Below are 15,167 nucleotides of genomic sequence, written 5' to 3' on the forward strand. Positions count from 1 at the left end.
CCGACGACGGGTCCCTCGTCTCAGATCCGGAGGGCGTCAGGGCCCACGTCCGAAACTATTACACGGCTCTGTTCTCTCCGGATCCGTCCAGCGAGGACGCTCGCAGAGTTCTGTGGGAGGACCTGCCGCAGCTCGGCCCGGAGGACGCCGGAAGGCTCGACGCTCCCGTCACTTCAGAGGAGCTGACCGGCGCCCTCGACCGGCTCTCGAGGGGAAAAACCCCGGGGCTGGACGGGCTGACTGTGGAGTTCTTCAGGGCGTTCTGGGACGTCCTGGGGAACGACTACGCACAGGTCCTGGGGGAGTGTCTAAATGCCGGACAGCTGCCCCTTTCTTGGCGCAGGGCGGTCATCGTCCTGCTGCCGAAGAAGGGGGACCTTCGTTCTTTGAAGAACTGGCGTCCGGTCTCCCTCCTCAGCACGGACTACAAAATCTTCGCCAGGGTGTTGTCTTCTCGCCTGGCTTCCGTGCTGGCCCACATGATTCACCCGGACCAGTCCTACACGGTCCCGGGCCGGAGGATACACGACAACGTCCACCTGGTCCGGGACCTGATCCATTTCTGTCGACGGGCTGGTCTGCCGAGCGCCTTCCTGTCTCTCGACCAGGAGAAGGCGTTCGACAGGGTCGATCACGAGTACCTGCTCAGGACTCTGCGGGCGTTCGGGTTCGGGACGCGGTTCGTCGGCCGGATCCGACTCTTGTACGCCGCCGCAGAGTGTCTGGTTAAAGTTAACGGGTCCCTGACGGCGCCCCTTCGCTTCGGGAGAGGAGTGCGTCAAGGCTGCCCCCTGTCCGGCCAGCTGTATTCCCTGTGCGTGGAGCCTTTCCTGCGCCTCTTGCGGAGGAGGTTGTCGGGGCTGGTTCTGCACGGCGCGGGCACGGGGGTGGTCCTCTCGGCCTACGCCGACGACGTGCTCCTCACTTTCACCGACCCGGCTGACCTGGGGAGGATGCGCGAGTGCCAGGCCGTGTACTCGGCGGCGTCTTCCGCCAGGATCAACTGGGCCAAGTGTTCCGGACTACTGGTCGGTCCGTGGCGGGTGGACTCTCTGCCGGAGGAGTTGCGGGGGTTCAGCTGGAGTACCACCCATCTCCTCTACCTGGGGGTCTACCTCAGCCCGGCTGAGGAATCCTGGCCGGCCAACTGGCAGGAGCTGGAGGCCAAAGTCTCGGCTCGCCTAGGCCACTGGACAGGACTGCTCCGAGTGCTATCTTACAGGAGTCGAGTGCTGGTCATAAACCAGCTGGTGGCCGCCATGCTGTGGTACCGGCTGGTCACTTTGGTCCCTCCTCCTGGCTTTGTCGCTGACATCCAGAGAACGTTGGTCGACTTCTTCTGGGACAAAAAGATGCACTGGGTCGCCGCGCAGGTTCTGAGTCTCCCTATCGAGGAGGGCGGTCAGTCGCTGGTGTGCGTCCGCACCCAGGTCGCGACGTTCCGCCTTCAGACCTTGCGGCGATACCTTTACGTCGAGCCTCCTCCTAGGTGGTGCGCCCTGGCGACGTATTTTTTCCGCCAGGTGCGTAACCTCAACTACGACACGCAGCTCCTGTTCGTCGACTGTGACGGTTTGGAGGTCGCCCTCAAGGTGCTGCCTGTCTTTTACCAGGACCTGATCACTGTCTGGAACATGGTCGAATCGCGTCGCGCCTACCCTCCGGCTGGAGTAGCGGCTGTCGTCAGGGAGCCGTTGCTCAGGAATCCGCACCTCCGTACTCGCGGGTTCGAGTGGCTGTCGGAGGGGAGGGCCGTGGCGGCGAGGGCGACCAGGGTCGGGGACGTGCTGGGTGCCGGGGGCCTGGGCTGGACGCTGCTGCAGGACATAGCTAGCAGGGCAGCGGTAGACGTCCGGTACGTGGCCACCGCCATCCGACGCCTTAAAACAGCGGTGCTCGGACCCGACGTAGTGCACCAGTTGGAGGACGCTCAGGTGTGCGGTGGGATCCCGTCCGCGCTCACCCCGGCCCGGACGGAATTTCACATTGGCCCCAAGGTCCCGTACTTCCCGCGGGAGCCTGTGCCCCACAACCTGAGCCGCCTCCGGAATTTTAATTTTGTCCCCTTAAGGGATATACAAAGGAAGGCCCTGTATCGACGGCTGCTGCACACCGTCCACCTCTTCTCCCTCATCCACCGTCCGGACACGCCTTGGCATGCCCATTTGCCACCGGGCGGTGGAGATCCCCAGTGGAGGGTTCTCTACGCGGGAGTCCTCCCCCTTTCTCTCGGGGATCTGGGGTGGAGGGTGCTGCACGCAGCAGTCCCCTGCAACCGCAGACTGCGGTGGTTCACGGACTCCCAGCCCAACTGCTTGTTCTGTGGCGCTGTGGAGTCCGTGGACCATGTATACATTGGGTGTGGGCGTTTGCACTCCCTTTTTGATTTTCTTAAGAACCTTCTCCTCTGTTTCTGGCTGCACTTCAGTCCCACGCTCCTGATCTTCGGGCACCCGGTACGGAGGAGGGAGGGCAGGTCCGAGGACCTCCTCGTGGGTCTGCTCCTGGGCCTGGCCAAACTGGCCATCAACAGGTCCAGGCAGCGGGTCGTTAGGGCCGACTGCCTGCCCCTCTTCTGGGGTTAAGTTAGAGCCCGGGTGTCCTTGGAGAAGGAGCACGCGGTGTCCACGAACACCCTGGAGTCGTTCAGGGAGAGGTGGGCGCCGCAGGGAGTGGAGTGCATCATTTCTCCCTCCAACTCTATTTTGATTTAGTCCCTACCCTCCCCTTCACTGTTTTGCTCACACAGCATTGCCCTGTGGTTTGAAGGGCAGTGCTCGTCACTGGCCACCCGGGTGTTTTTCCTATCTTCCTGGTGGTGGAAATTGAATAAAGATTTGTGCACTTTGTGTCTTTTCACTGTGTCTCACACCTGCACACACACACCATGGGTGCTGGGGAAAAAATAAGCACTACCGTAGGGGAAAAAAAAAATAAAGATTTGTGCACCTTGTGTCAGCAAAAAAAAAGGTGATTGTCAGAGATATTGATGCTCTAATACCTGACTCTGAATGAGGCAGTGCTAAGGTAAGGACTGTTCATGTGCAAATAAAGGGTGATGGGATACCAGCCTCTGTGGAGTTATTTCACTTAATAAGAAAAAATAAAAAGGAGGAGGATGGTAAAAAAAGGAAAGAAATGGGACATTACCAAGACTATATCAGAAAATTCACATGGCAATTTTTATAGTCAAAGGTTTATGAGTCTAGATCAATTTTTCATATATTCTAGAGATGTATTGGTTTGATTAAAGTGTAAATGAATTGCCTTTGTCTTGACATTTGCCTGTGGATCAGTAATCACAACTGAAAAGATAAATTTCTTACACACTATGACTGCCAAATTTAAATGTTTCAGGGTTGTAGCTTTGTCTCAAAGAATTTGTTGCAAATGTACTGAACCTTTCTTTGTGAAGCTTGTGGGCAGTGATAAATTTGTAGATAACTATTTCTTCTTTTAATGACTGGTTGCTGTGATAGAGCGGTAGGCTATACGCAGTTTAAGATCAGAAAAAATAATTGCTAAGATAATTGCTTTCACTTGCCAAGAGTTTAAAAATGCCTACTTGCTCTAACGTTATTGACAATTAGCAGCTCACAAAACAAATACTGATGAGGAAATTGTACTGTCCATCCAACAAGAAAAAAATACTCTCCATCACAGCATCCAATCACTTCTTCAGATTTCAGAGTTCTTGCTTCCATTATACTCCCACATCTTTCACTCATGAACCAAAGTACAATTAATCATTCTGTGTGAAGAACTGCAATTGCCAAGTTGCACTTGTTCCTCCTTGTCCTACTGTCAGGGTTTAGTTCATACGAATGATTCTGTTTACTGTTTCATATGTCCATAGTAGCCTGTCTTAATCGAGGCTCTGTTCAAGCTGTTAAGCATAGACTTGTCTTCACAGTTGACCCTTTCGATAATGCTTCTTCCTTGCACTCTCTGGGGGGGGTGGGAATGGATCCAAATGCAATATTTCTAAATTTGATAATGACACAAACAAGGTGGGATTGTAACTTTATGGCAGGAGCGAAGGAACTTGGAAAGGCTGCTATGAATGGGCAAGTGAATGCCAGATGGAATGGAATGTGAATAAGTGTGAAGCTATTCACTTTGGTAGAAAAACATAAAAAAAGAGTATTTGTTTTAAATACTGAGGGCTTGGAAAATTTTCATGTCCAGGGAAACCTGATGTACTTGTTCGTGAGTTATTAAAGGTAGAGTGCAGGTGTAGCAAGCAATTGTAACTTTGGTAATATTTAAGCAATATCTAGATATTCGCTTATGTTGCCATTATCTTTGTGATTTTGGGCCAAATGCTGGAAAATAGCATTAATGCTGTCAGGCCTTTGTTGACCCATGTAGACATGATGGGGTGAATGGCCTCCTTCTGAGCTGGAACCATCTATGAATATATGAGTTAACGAGAAAGCAAATGGTATGATAGCCTTCATCGCAAGAAGACCTGAGCACAGGAGAAAAAGATGTTGCTGTAAATGTATACAGCCTTGGTGTAACAGTGCCTGGACTATTCTGTACAGTTTGTTTCCTTATTTAAGGAGAGGTGTACTTTCCACAGAGAGAGTGCACAGGCTATTCACCAGACTAATCCTTAGGATGTGGGATTGTTTTATTAAGAGACAATGAGGAATCTGGGTACCCAATATAATATTGAAGAATGAGATGTTCTTACTAAAACTCATAAAATTGTGACAGGGTGGATATGGTTGGGAGGTTTCCTCTGGCTGGTGAGTCTAGACTATGTAACAAACTCACAGAATAAAAATCAATTAGGACTGCGATGATAAAGAAGTTCTTAGGAATTCTTTTCCTCAGAGGATTGTGGAAATTCAATCTTTGAACACACTCAAGTCCGAAATCAATATATTTCTGGAGACTATAACATCAAAGGATATGAGGATAGTGTGGGAAAGCAGTGTTGAGGTAGATGAATAACCATGATCAAATTGAATGTTGGATTAGGGTTAGTATTAGGGTAAAAAAAACTCAGTGGGCTAATACTCTATTTGTACTCCTATGTTCCCAAGAAAGAAGAGGATAGGAAAAGAGGTCAAAGATGAAGGAACAAAGTTAAGACGTTGAGGATATATTAGCACTACTTAGCCATCTCCTGGGGATTGATGCAATTAATGTACACAGCTTCCTGTTTTAGCTGATTTTATTCTTTTGGTAGAGCTGAATGCCTCAGAGCTGTGCCTCGTGATTGAAAATATCTAACTTTGATAGCACTAAATGTGAAAAAAATGGGTCACATTGTTAAATCTTTACCAGTGATTTTCATCTTAAAGCAAGTTGGTCTTCAAAAAGTTAAGTAGAGGCAATGACTGTCAGTTGGTTCTAGCTAATTCTCACTAATTTTTCAAAACGATCATAGTCCATCCAGCATGACATCTGAATGTCTCTTGAATAATTCCCAGTGTTTGGTTTTATTACCTTAGTCAAAAAATGATGCTGAGTATTGACCATTCTGTATGGAGAAATGCTTCCTAATGTCAATCCCGAAGATCTTTTTTCTTAGTTTACATTGTATCTCCAAGTCACACATTATAGCTTATGTTAAAGGCTTAGTTTTTTTTTTGTCTTCTGCTTTTTATTTTATTATCACATATCTCAATTCGGTCCTCAATAGTATGAGCAGCTCTGATCAACCCAACTTGTTATGGATGGATGAGCTGCTATTATGTTATTACTAAAGGGACAGAAATATTAAAATTCCAAGCCAGTTTGACTTGCCCATCTGATTTTACGCGAATCAAACTATAAGAAAACTAAGATGTAAAATCAAATTAAAATAGTACAGCATGGAACATTAAGCAAAGGTATTTCAAAAGTCATATTACAGATGAGAAATGTGAAAAGTCATCCTTATCTCTTTGGGTACATTCTCACCTCTGAGTTGTGGGCATTAAGTTTAGCTCCTGAGACTGGAGCACATAACCTAGGCTGACAATCTAACTGCTGCACCGAGCTTGCACTGAGGATGTTGGACGTACCATCTTGTGATGTGAAGCTAATGTTAACTGCCGTAGTATTATTCAAAAAGGAGTGGGGCAGTTATAGAGTCAGAGTCATAGAGATGTACAGCATGGAAACAGACCCTTCAGTCCAACCTGTCCAGGCCGACCAGATATCCCAACCCAATCTAATCCCACCTGCCAGCACCTGGCCCATATCCCTCCACACCCTTCCTATTCATATACCCATCCAAATGCCTTTTAAATGTTGCAATTGCTCTTCTGGTTTCCTGGCCAATATTTATCCTCCAAGCTACATCACCAAAACAGCTTATTTGACCATTACTATTTGATGGGATGATGTTGTATGCAACTTGTCCTTCGTGTTTTTGACAATATACTGTAATATCAACTCCTGCAGTGAGTCTTATGGCTGAGGTGATTGAATTCTATCAACTGCAGACATTAACCTTGAATAAAGCATGCCATCAGTCAGCATAGAGCTTCTCTCTTGTTTCTAATTGACTCCAACTTTGGTATACCAGCTCAATGTCACACGTGGCCAACTGCTGACTTGATGTCAGGGTCTTACCTCATTTCTGGAGTTCAGATCTGGCCTGGATGAATGAAATGTTTAAACACGTTTTTGAATAAGTATTATTTTTCACAGGTTTAGAAAAAATATGCGAGGTATAGAAGAGAAGAAAGATAATAATTTAAAATACCGTCAGGCTGAAGGATTTGGAACACAGTCAGGTTGAAGGATTGAGAAAAGATTCAAGTTGAAGGATGAGAACACAGTCAGGTTGAAAGATTGAAAATACAGTCAGTTTGAAGGTTTTGAGAATAGAATTAGTGTAAAAGATTGAGAATATTGTCAGGGTGGAGGGTTGTGAACACAATCAGGTCAAAGAATTGAGAACACAGTCAGCCTGAAGGATTAAGAACACAATCGAGGTGAACGATTTAGTACACAGTCCATTTCAAGGATTTCGAACACAGTCAGTTTGAAGGATGGAGAATACAATCAGGCTAAAGGATTCAGAAGACAGCCAAGATGAGATTGGTGCAGGTCAGGCAACATCCGAGGAGCAGGAAAATCAACACTTCGGCAAGGGGCCCTTCATCAGGAATCAGGATTCCTCAATCAGGATTCAGGAACACAGTCAGGGTGAAGAGTTGAGACCACAGTCAGGGTGAAGGGTTGAGACCACAGTCAGGGTGAAGAGGTATGAACATAGTCAGGGTGAAGAGGTATGAAAATAGTCAGGATGAAGAGGTATGAAAATAGTCAGAGTGAAGGGTTGAGAACACAGTCAGGATGAAGGGTTGAGACCACAGTCAGGGTGAAGAGGTATGAACATAGTCAGAGTGAAGGTTTGAGAACGCAGTCAGGCTGAAGAGGTATGAACGCAGTCAGGCTGAAGGGTTGAGAACGCAGTCAGGGTGAAGAGTTGAGACCACAGTCAGGGTGAAGAGTTGAGACCACAGTCAGGGTGAAGAGGTATGAACATAGTCAGGGTGAAGAGGTATGAAAATAGTCAGAGTGAAGGGTTGAGAATGCAGTCAGGGTGAAGGGTTGAGAACGCAGTCAGGGTGAAGAGGTATGAACATAGTCAGGGTGAAGGGTTGAGAATGCAGTCAGGGTGAAGGGTTGAGAACGCAGTCAGGGTGAAGAGGTATGAACGCAGTCAGGCTGAAGGGTTGAGAATGCAGTCAGGCTGAAGGGTTGAGAACGCAGTCAGGCTGAAGGGTTGAGAACACAGTCAGGATGAAGGGTTAAGACCACAGTCAGGGTGAAGAGGTATGAACACAGTCAGAGTGAAGGGTTGAGAACGCTTTCAGGGTGAAGGGTTGAGAACGCAGTCAGGGTGAAGGATTGAGAACACAGGCAGGGTGAAGGGTTGAGAACACAGTCAGATTGAGGGACTGAGAACACAGTCAGGATGTGAAGGGTTGAGAGTACAGTCAAGGCGAAGGGTTGAGAACACAGTCAGGGTGAAGGGTTGAGAGCACAGTCAGGATGAAGGGTTGAGAACACAGTCAGGGTGAAGGGTTGAGAACACAGTCAGGGTGAAGGGTTGAGAGCACAGTCAAGGCGAAGGGTTGAGAACACAGTCAGGGTGAAGGGTTGAGAGCACAGTCAGGATGAAGGGTTGAGAACACAGTCAGGGTGAAGGGTTGAGAGCACAGTCAGGGTGAAGGGTTGAGAGCACAGTCAGGGTGAAGGGTTGAGAGCACAGTCAGAGTGAAGGATTGAGAGCACAGTCAGTGCAAAGGGTTGAGAACGCAGTCAGGGTGAAGGGTTGAGAACACAGTCAGTGCAAAGGGTTGAGAACGCAGTCAGGGTGAAGGGTTGAGACCACAGTCAGGGTGAAGGGTTGAGAGCACAGTCAAGGCGAAGGGTTGAGAACACAGTCACAGTGAAGGGTTGACATCACAGTCAGGTTGAAGGGTTGACAACACAGGATGAAGGACTGAGAACACAGTCAGGATGAAGTGTTGAGAACACAGTCAGGGTGAAAGACTGAGAACACAGTCAGGGTGAAAGACTGAGAACACAGTCAGGGTGAAAGACTGAGAACACAGTCAGGATGAAGTGTTGAGAACACAATCAGGGTGAAAGACTGAGAACACAGTCAGGATGAAGTGTTGAGAACACAGTCAGGGTGAAAGACTGAGAACACAGTCAGGATGAAGTGTTGAGAACACAGTCAGGGTGAAAGACTGAGAACACAGTCAGGATGAAGTGTTGAGAACACAGTCAGGGTGAAAGACTGAGAACACAGTCAGGATGAAGTGTTGAGAACACAGTCAGGGTGAAAGACTGAGAACACAGTCAGGATGAAGTGTTGAGAACACAGTCAGGGTGAAAGACTGAGAACACAGTCAGGGTGAAGGTTTTTCCCAGATTATCGGGACACTGCATGTACAACACTGTACGCGCTCTCTCCTCCTCCCTTCCCCTCGCTCCCCTTCGCCCCGCCCCTCCCCTTTCCTCCCACCCCCTCCCCCCTGGCCCCACCCCCTCCCCCCTGGCCCCACCCCTCCCCTCTGGCCCCCCTCCCCCTCGGGCCGGGCGCGACTGCGCGGATGGAGCCGCGCGGCCTGCCGTAGGGGCGCGGGGCATTGTGGTCCCTGACCAAGATGGCGTCCTCCGTCCGGGCAGAATGAGGGGCCGCCGACCGGGAGTCCCAGGCGGCTGCACCGGTACCGGCACCTCCTCGTCCCAATAGGCTGCGTTCCGCGGTCAGCTTCCACCCTCCCCCACCCCTCACTTCCTTCTCCCCCTCCCACCCCTTCCCCGACTCGCACTCTCCAGCACCCCCACCCCCCCCTTCCCCCCCCCCCCCCCCCCCGGGGTGGAGGTGGTTGGTTTGGGGCGGGTGGGGGTGGGGAAGGGGGTGAGGTGTCTCTGACTCCCGTTGTACTGAGTGGAGCCCGGGCCGCAGCATGGCTGGAGCCAGCCTCCTGGAGGACCTGCTGGAGGAGGAGCAAGGAGACATGACCGACTGGAACCTCCCGGTGGCTTTCGTCAAGAAGCGGCACTCGGAGAAAATCGAGGGCTCCAAGGCGGTCACCCAGAGCTGGCGCATGAAAGACCGGGTATGTTCCCACACACACACACACTCTCTCTCCTGACCTGCCTGGAGGTTACATTCAAACGCCCTCACTCTCTCCCTTCACCTTCCCAAGGGGCCGTTTCCTCTCCCTTCCCCCCTTCCCATTACAAAAAAAAGTTTCCTTGCAGCTCAGAGTAAAACTTCGCGTTCCTCTTCGCATGGATTTGCTTTCAGAGAGCGAAAGGAAAGACGACTGTGCGGTTTTCAAAAGTTTATTTACTCCATTGCCTCAACTTTTTCGTCAAACTCTTATCACATCAATATTGACAAAATGTTGCCTTCACTCTAAAAGCAAACCTTTGTATTTTGCACAGTGGTTACAGCATTTCGCCTTGCTTTTTTTATAATATGAGTTATGCCTGATCTTTGAAGAGCTGTAATTAAATTCCAAAATGTGGAAGCATTAGTACAGTTTTGCAGAATTTGTCATTATTGATACATTTGTCTGAAACGTCGACTTTTTCAACTCCTGATGCTGCTTGGCTTGCAGTGTTCTCCCAGCCTCCTCCTCACCAAGAAATGACCTCTAGGTAATGCTTCGAATCCTCTCTCCACATTTTTAAACGAGTATGAAGTATGTTTCCAGCATGTAACTCTTGAATCAAATACTTCGTTTTTAAGACAGTTTTTATTGTCGTTGCTGAATCTACGTTTTTCATGTTTTTCGGTGTTTTAAATAAGCCTCTGGTCGATTTAGGGAAATATATTATTTTAACATATCCCTGACCAACAATGTAACTGAGAAGTTTGCAAACTTTGGAGAGTAAAGTTATAAGGCTGATGCTTCTAAATACAGATTAATTGGAAGTAATACAGTGTAAATGTTACATGTGATTAGATTTTATTTGGAAGCTTCATTCTTTGATGGTGAAATTAATGATTGCTATGTGACAGGTGAAAGAAGCAAATCACCATTTTGATTATGGTTCTTAATCAGAATGTAGTAAGTACTGTATTGCCAATGTATCTACCATTTGGAGCACTTCATTCAGTTGAATTGGAATATTGCCTTTTCTAAATAAAACATTAAGGATACATAATACAAACCATCTTTTGTAAAGACATTGCATTTACATGCATGTCTTCCAGATGCACATTGGCATATTTAGTCTTGTATTTGTCCTGTGATCGGACTTTAGCATAACTTGAGTTTTGCTGTTTCTGAGAAATAAATACTCTTCTGGAACGCTAGCTATGGGATTTCTTTTTGCTTTTCTGAGGTGGTTTCCATTAGTAGAATTTAGGAAGCAGGCAGAGGAATGTTGGCACTCAGAAGCTCCTGGCTGTCCATGCAACTGAATTTAAAAGTTTCAGGTACAACAAGCATTCAGGAAAGTGAATGGCATATGAGCCATTATTGTGAAGGGATGGAAGTTTGAAAGCAAAATGTCTTACTGTGATTAAAAACTGCCTTGGTGGGGTCACACCTGAAACATTGTGTGTGGCTTTTGTCTCCTTACCTAAGGACAGACTTGCCTGCAAGGGAGTGCAATAAATGTTCCCAGATTGATTGGTAAGAGGAGTTTGTCCTATGTACAGGGATTATTTGAACTAGGACTGTATTCCCAAGATTAGTTGAACATGTCCTGGGAAAATACTGGAATTTTTCATTAAGCAGGCTGTAATAATCACTTAAAAAATCTCAATGTAATCAGGCAGAGTCAGCATTGTTTTCTGAAAGGGAAGTTATATTTGACTAACTTACTAGAGTTTTTTGAGGAAGTAATATGGATGTAAAGGAAATTGTGGATGTGCAGTACTTTGATTTCCCGAAGGCATTGAAGATGCCGTATCAAAAGTTACAATGCAAAAGTGGAGCTCGTGGTGTGGGGTGACGTGGGATGAAGCTTTCAGAAAAGAGCGGCATGAAATAGCCAATTTTAGGTTTGCAAGATGAGATGAACAGAGTGCCACAGGAATCAGTATTGGTGCCTCCATCATTTAATGAGTTAACGAAATTTATAAATTAATTGCATCAAGTAATCATGCATGCTTGCTAAATTTGATGTTGACACTAGAAGGTGAGTTGTGAATAGGGTGCAAGGAGTCTGAAAATGTAGAGAAGTTGAGTGGACAAACAAATGCATGTAGGAAAATATGAACTTGTCCTATTTGGCTGGAAAGATAGAAATGCTGTATATTAAGTAAATGAAGTGAATTTGCAGAACAGGTATTTCGGGGTCTGAGTGGTCTGGTACAAGAATCACAAAAAGTTACAATTTGGAGGTGCTAATGAGAGACGTAACAAATAAGCCAGATCTTTTTCAATATATAATTTCAGTTGCGTCACACTGTAAACTTCTGCTATAAATTCTTTGTCTCACGAAATTATGTCACAACCACCTGATGAAGGAGCAGCACTCTGAAAGCTAGTGCTTCCAAATAAACTGGTTGGACTATAACCTTGTGTTGTGATTTTTAACTTTGTACACAAAAGGTTAGTATGGTTAGAAATGTAAAGGGAATATTTGGATTATTGCAAGGTGAAATTTTAAATTTCTGGGGTGGCAGGACTGACAAATGAACAGAGTCTGTATCGATAAGAACAACATTCACTGGAATTTAGAAAGAATGGTGGGGATCTTCCCAGGACTAGATATGATAAATGCCAAAACAACGTTCCCAATGACCAGGGAGCCTAGTGCTGGAGGACACAATTTAAAGATGGGGTAGGCCACTTAGGGCTTTGAGTGGTGTGCCTTACTGATTGAAACCAAAGTGTTGAATATTTTCAAGAAGGAGTTATATATAGTTCTTAGGGCTGTTAGGATTAAAGGGTATAGGGAGAAAGTAGAGCATGGTACATGTTGGATGATCAGCCATGATGATATTGAATGGTGGACTGGGCTCAATGGCCTCCTCCTATTTTCCAAGTTTCTATGAAATGGAGTACAAAAAGTGCTACAGGGTGAGATCATATGGAGTACTGTGTACAATTTTGGTTTCCTGATTTTTAATAAGATATATGCTTGGAGCAATTCAGAACAGGTTCACTCGGCTGATTCTTGAGGTTTGGTAAAGGTGATGGGGGTTATCTTATGAGGGAAGGTTGGACTTAGTCTGCCTGTATTGATTGGAGATTAGAAGAATGAACAATTATTTCATCGAAACATATCAGATCCTGAGAGTCCTTGACAGGGTGGAAACTGAATACGATATAATATGATATAATGTAATGGAGTTATTCAAGTAGTGGAGGTTGGTGGAGATATGCAGTCAGTTTGATCCTTTCGTGTTCACTTCTGAGCTAGGACTTTTTAAGTAATTTTTATCATTTAGTTCTATGACTTATAATGATGGACAATTTATTTCTTTACTTTTCTAATTTTTTTGTTTCCTAAGAATTTGGTCTCAAGTATCTGTACCTAGATGCTTTTGTATCTAAGATGGTGCTATAAAGCCACAACTGTAAACTTTTCTCTGCACTCATTTGAGTACATGTGACAATAAAGCAAAGTCAATTCAATTCAGGAAGCAATCCTGAATTTCAAATTGAAAGGAGGTGCACCTTAATTAACTTGAAGTGATGTTTACTTTTTAAAGCTATGAATAGGGCAATAAGACCTAATCTGCCTTTTACTCATTTTGGAACTTCGAGCTGACATTTAGAAGCTTATAACAAGAGTAAACATCATGGAAAGAACTTCCATATAGAGTTATGAGATTATTTTTAAAATCCAATTTGGCATTGCTTGAAATTTTTCTGAAACCCTTCCATCACTTATTATTAGCTATTTAAGCAGTGTGACAGCAATACATTAAATGGAGAGTCACATTTTAGTCGCCTAAGAACCATGCCAGGAATTTTTTTAAAGCTAAAGCACGGTGGCACAGTGGTTAGCACTGCTGCCTCACAGCGCCAGAGACCTGGGTTCAATTCCTGCCTCAGACGACTGACTGTGTGGAGTTTGCAGGTTCTCCCCGTGTCTGCGTGGGTTTCCTCTGGGTGCTCCGGTTTCCTCCCACAGTCCAAAGATGTGCAGGTCAGGTGAATTGGCCATGCTAAATTGCCCGTAGTGTTAGGTAAGGGGTAAATGTAGGGGTATGGGTGGGTTGCGCTTCGGCGGGGCGGTGTGGACTTGTTGGGCTGAAGGGCCTGTTTCCACACTGTAAATAATCTAATCTAACAACATTCACAATGTTTTCTGGCCTGTCCAGAGGTTATAGACAAAACATTGCATTATGTTACACATACAAAATAGTTAATTTTGATTCTTGAACATTTGGTTTCAGAGTTATTCCCATTTAAAATTCAGGAGTAATATTAATTTTACGTCAACATTTTCAACTGATTTGTGAAGGAAAATCTAGATAAACTATTGCTGTGCTTTTTAAAAATGTGAATTGGAATTTAGTGCTCTTGTCCCCAGTAGAAATTTTAATATTTCCTACCCGGTCATTTCTATGTATAGTTTCCATTCTTGCTCATAGGCCGCAGGCCTGAATGTTGATAGAGAACACTGGCCTAACCAATCATTATTTGGTCATCTGGATTGCAACAAACACTGTTAGGCCCTGTTCTCTTCTTTGAAAGCTGCTCAGTACTGCAGGATCACCCTGGAATGTTTAGATGAACCCACTCTATTGCCAAATATGTCCCTTTGCTGTCCCATTTGATGCAGATAGGTAAAACGCTTTTGACCATTTTTATTCCTAAGACTGAGACTAAACAATCTGCTATCTCTGCATCCTTGCATTCCTACTCTAAACGTGCAACATGCCCGATGTCCTAAACTCAGTCTTTAGTTTCTCTTCAATCTTCCATCCTGCTCTCTTTGAGATTACCTTTTAATGTGCCATAACTCTTTACCTCCACTCATGTTAGTTGTGTTATCAGCTGGTCAGACCCCAAGTTCTGTTGCTTTTTTCTAAATTTCTCGAGCTCTCTTCCTTAAAATGCTCCTCTGAACCTACTTCTGTAAAATCTGTTCATTGAGTGTCCTAATATCTCCTTACGTGAGTAGTTGTCAAACTTTATATGAATACTCTGGTGCTACAAAGTGTCTTTAAACATTTTATTATATTAAAGATAACCTAAAATGCAAGATCTTTTAATCCTGTATTGATTGGTGAATGAAATCAGAAAAGGTTACCAGTACACTGACAATGTGTCTCACCTGAGCAAAAGAAATTGTTCCATGCTGATTGACATATGTGCATGTCAACCACTTCCTGTTTTGCTTCATTTAAAAAAAAAATTCACATTTCCTTTCCTATCTCATTTACAAGCTTTGCATAAATTTGTAACTGATCTGATTAAATGATGCCTGCTATCTTTTGGATATTGCAGAATTGCAACAGCATATAGATTGTTTCCTGGCCCTTTTCTGGTTTCTTCAGTTCTTGGAGAACTGTACAACATTATTAGGTGTGGGAATATACTATTCCACCCTTCAAGCCTGCTACGCCTGTCACTAAGAATTTTGTGATTGAGTTAGATAATTGTTTTCTAAATGTGCGCAAGTATGTATAGGCCTGAGCTACGTGGTAAAATGTGAGTTGTACCTAAGGGTAAGGCAGAAGATCCAGTACAGCACAATGCCCTCTATCAGGCATTTTTGGA

At 45.5% G+C, this 15,167-nt stretch overlaps 1 protein-coding gene across 1 annotated transcript in view; it reads left to right on the top strand.

Annotated features, from left to right (window-relative positions):
• Window positions 1–9,363: 9,363 nt before the first annotated feature.
• The window catches only part of rptor (regulatory associated protein of MTOR, complex 1), a 392,084-nt gene continuing 386,280 nt past the window's right edge, over window positions 9,364–15,167 (top strand). Inside the window, exon 1 of the mRNA XM_072558758.1 lies at window positions 9,364–9,587. Within this exon, the coding sequence (XP_072414859.1) occupies window positions 9,435–9,587 (153 nt within the window). The 5' untranslated portion in view covers window positions 9,364–9,434. The remainder of the gene's footprint in view (window positions 9,588–15,167) is intronic.

This window comes from Chiloscyllium punctatum, chromosome 39, assembly GCF_047496795.1.
Source record: "Chiloscyllium punctatum isolate Juve2018m chromosome 39, sChiPun1.3, whole genome shotgun sequence".
In the NCBI taxonomy this organism is placed as follows: Eukaryota; Metazoa; Chordata; class Chondrichthyes; order Orectolobiformes; family Hemiscylliidae; genus Chiloscyllium; species Chiloscyllium punctatum.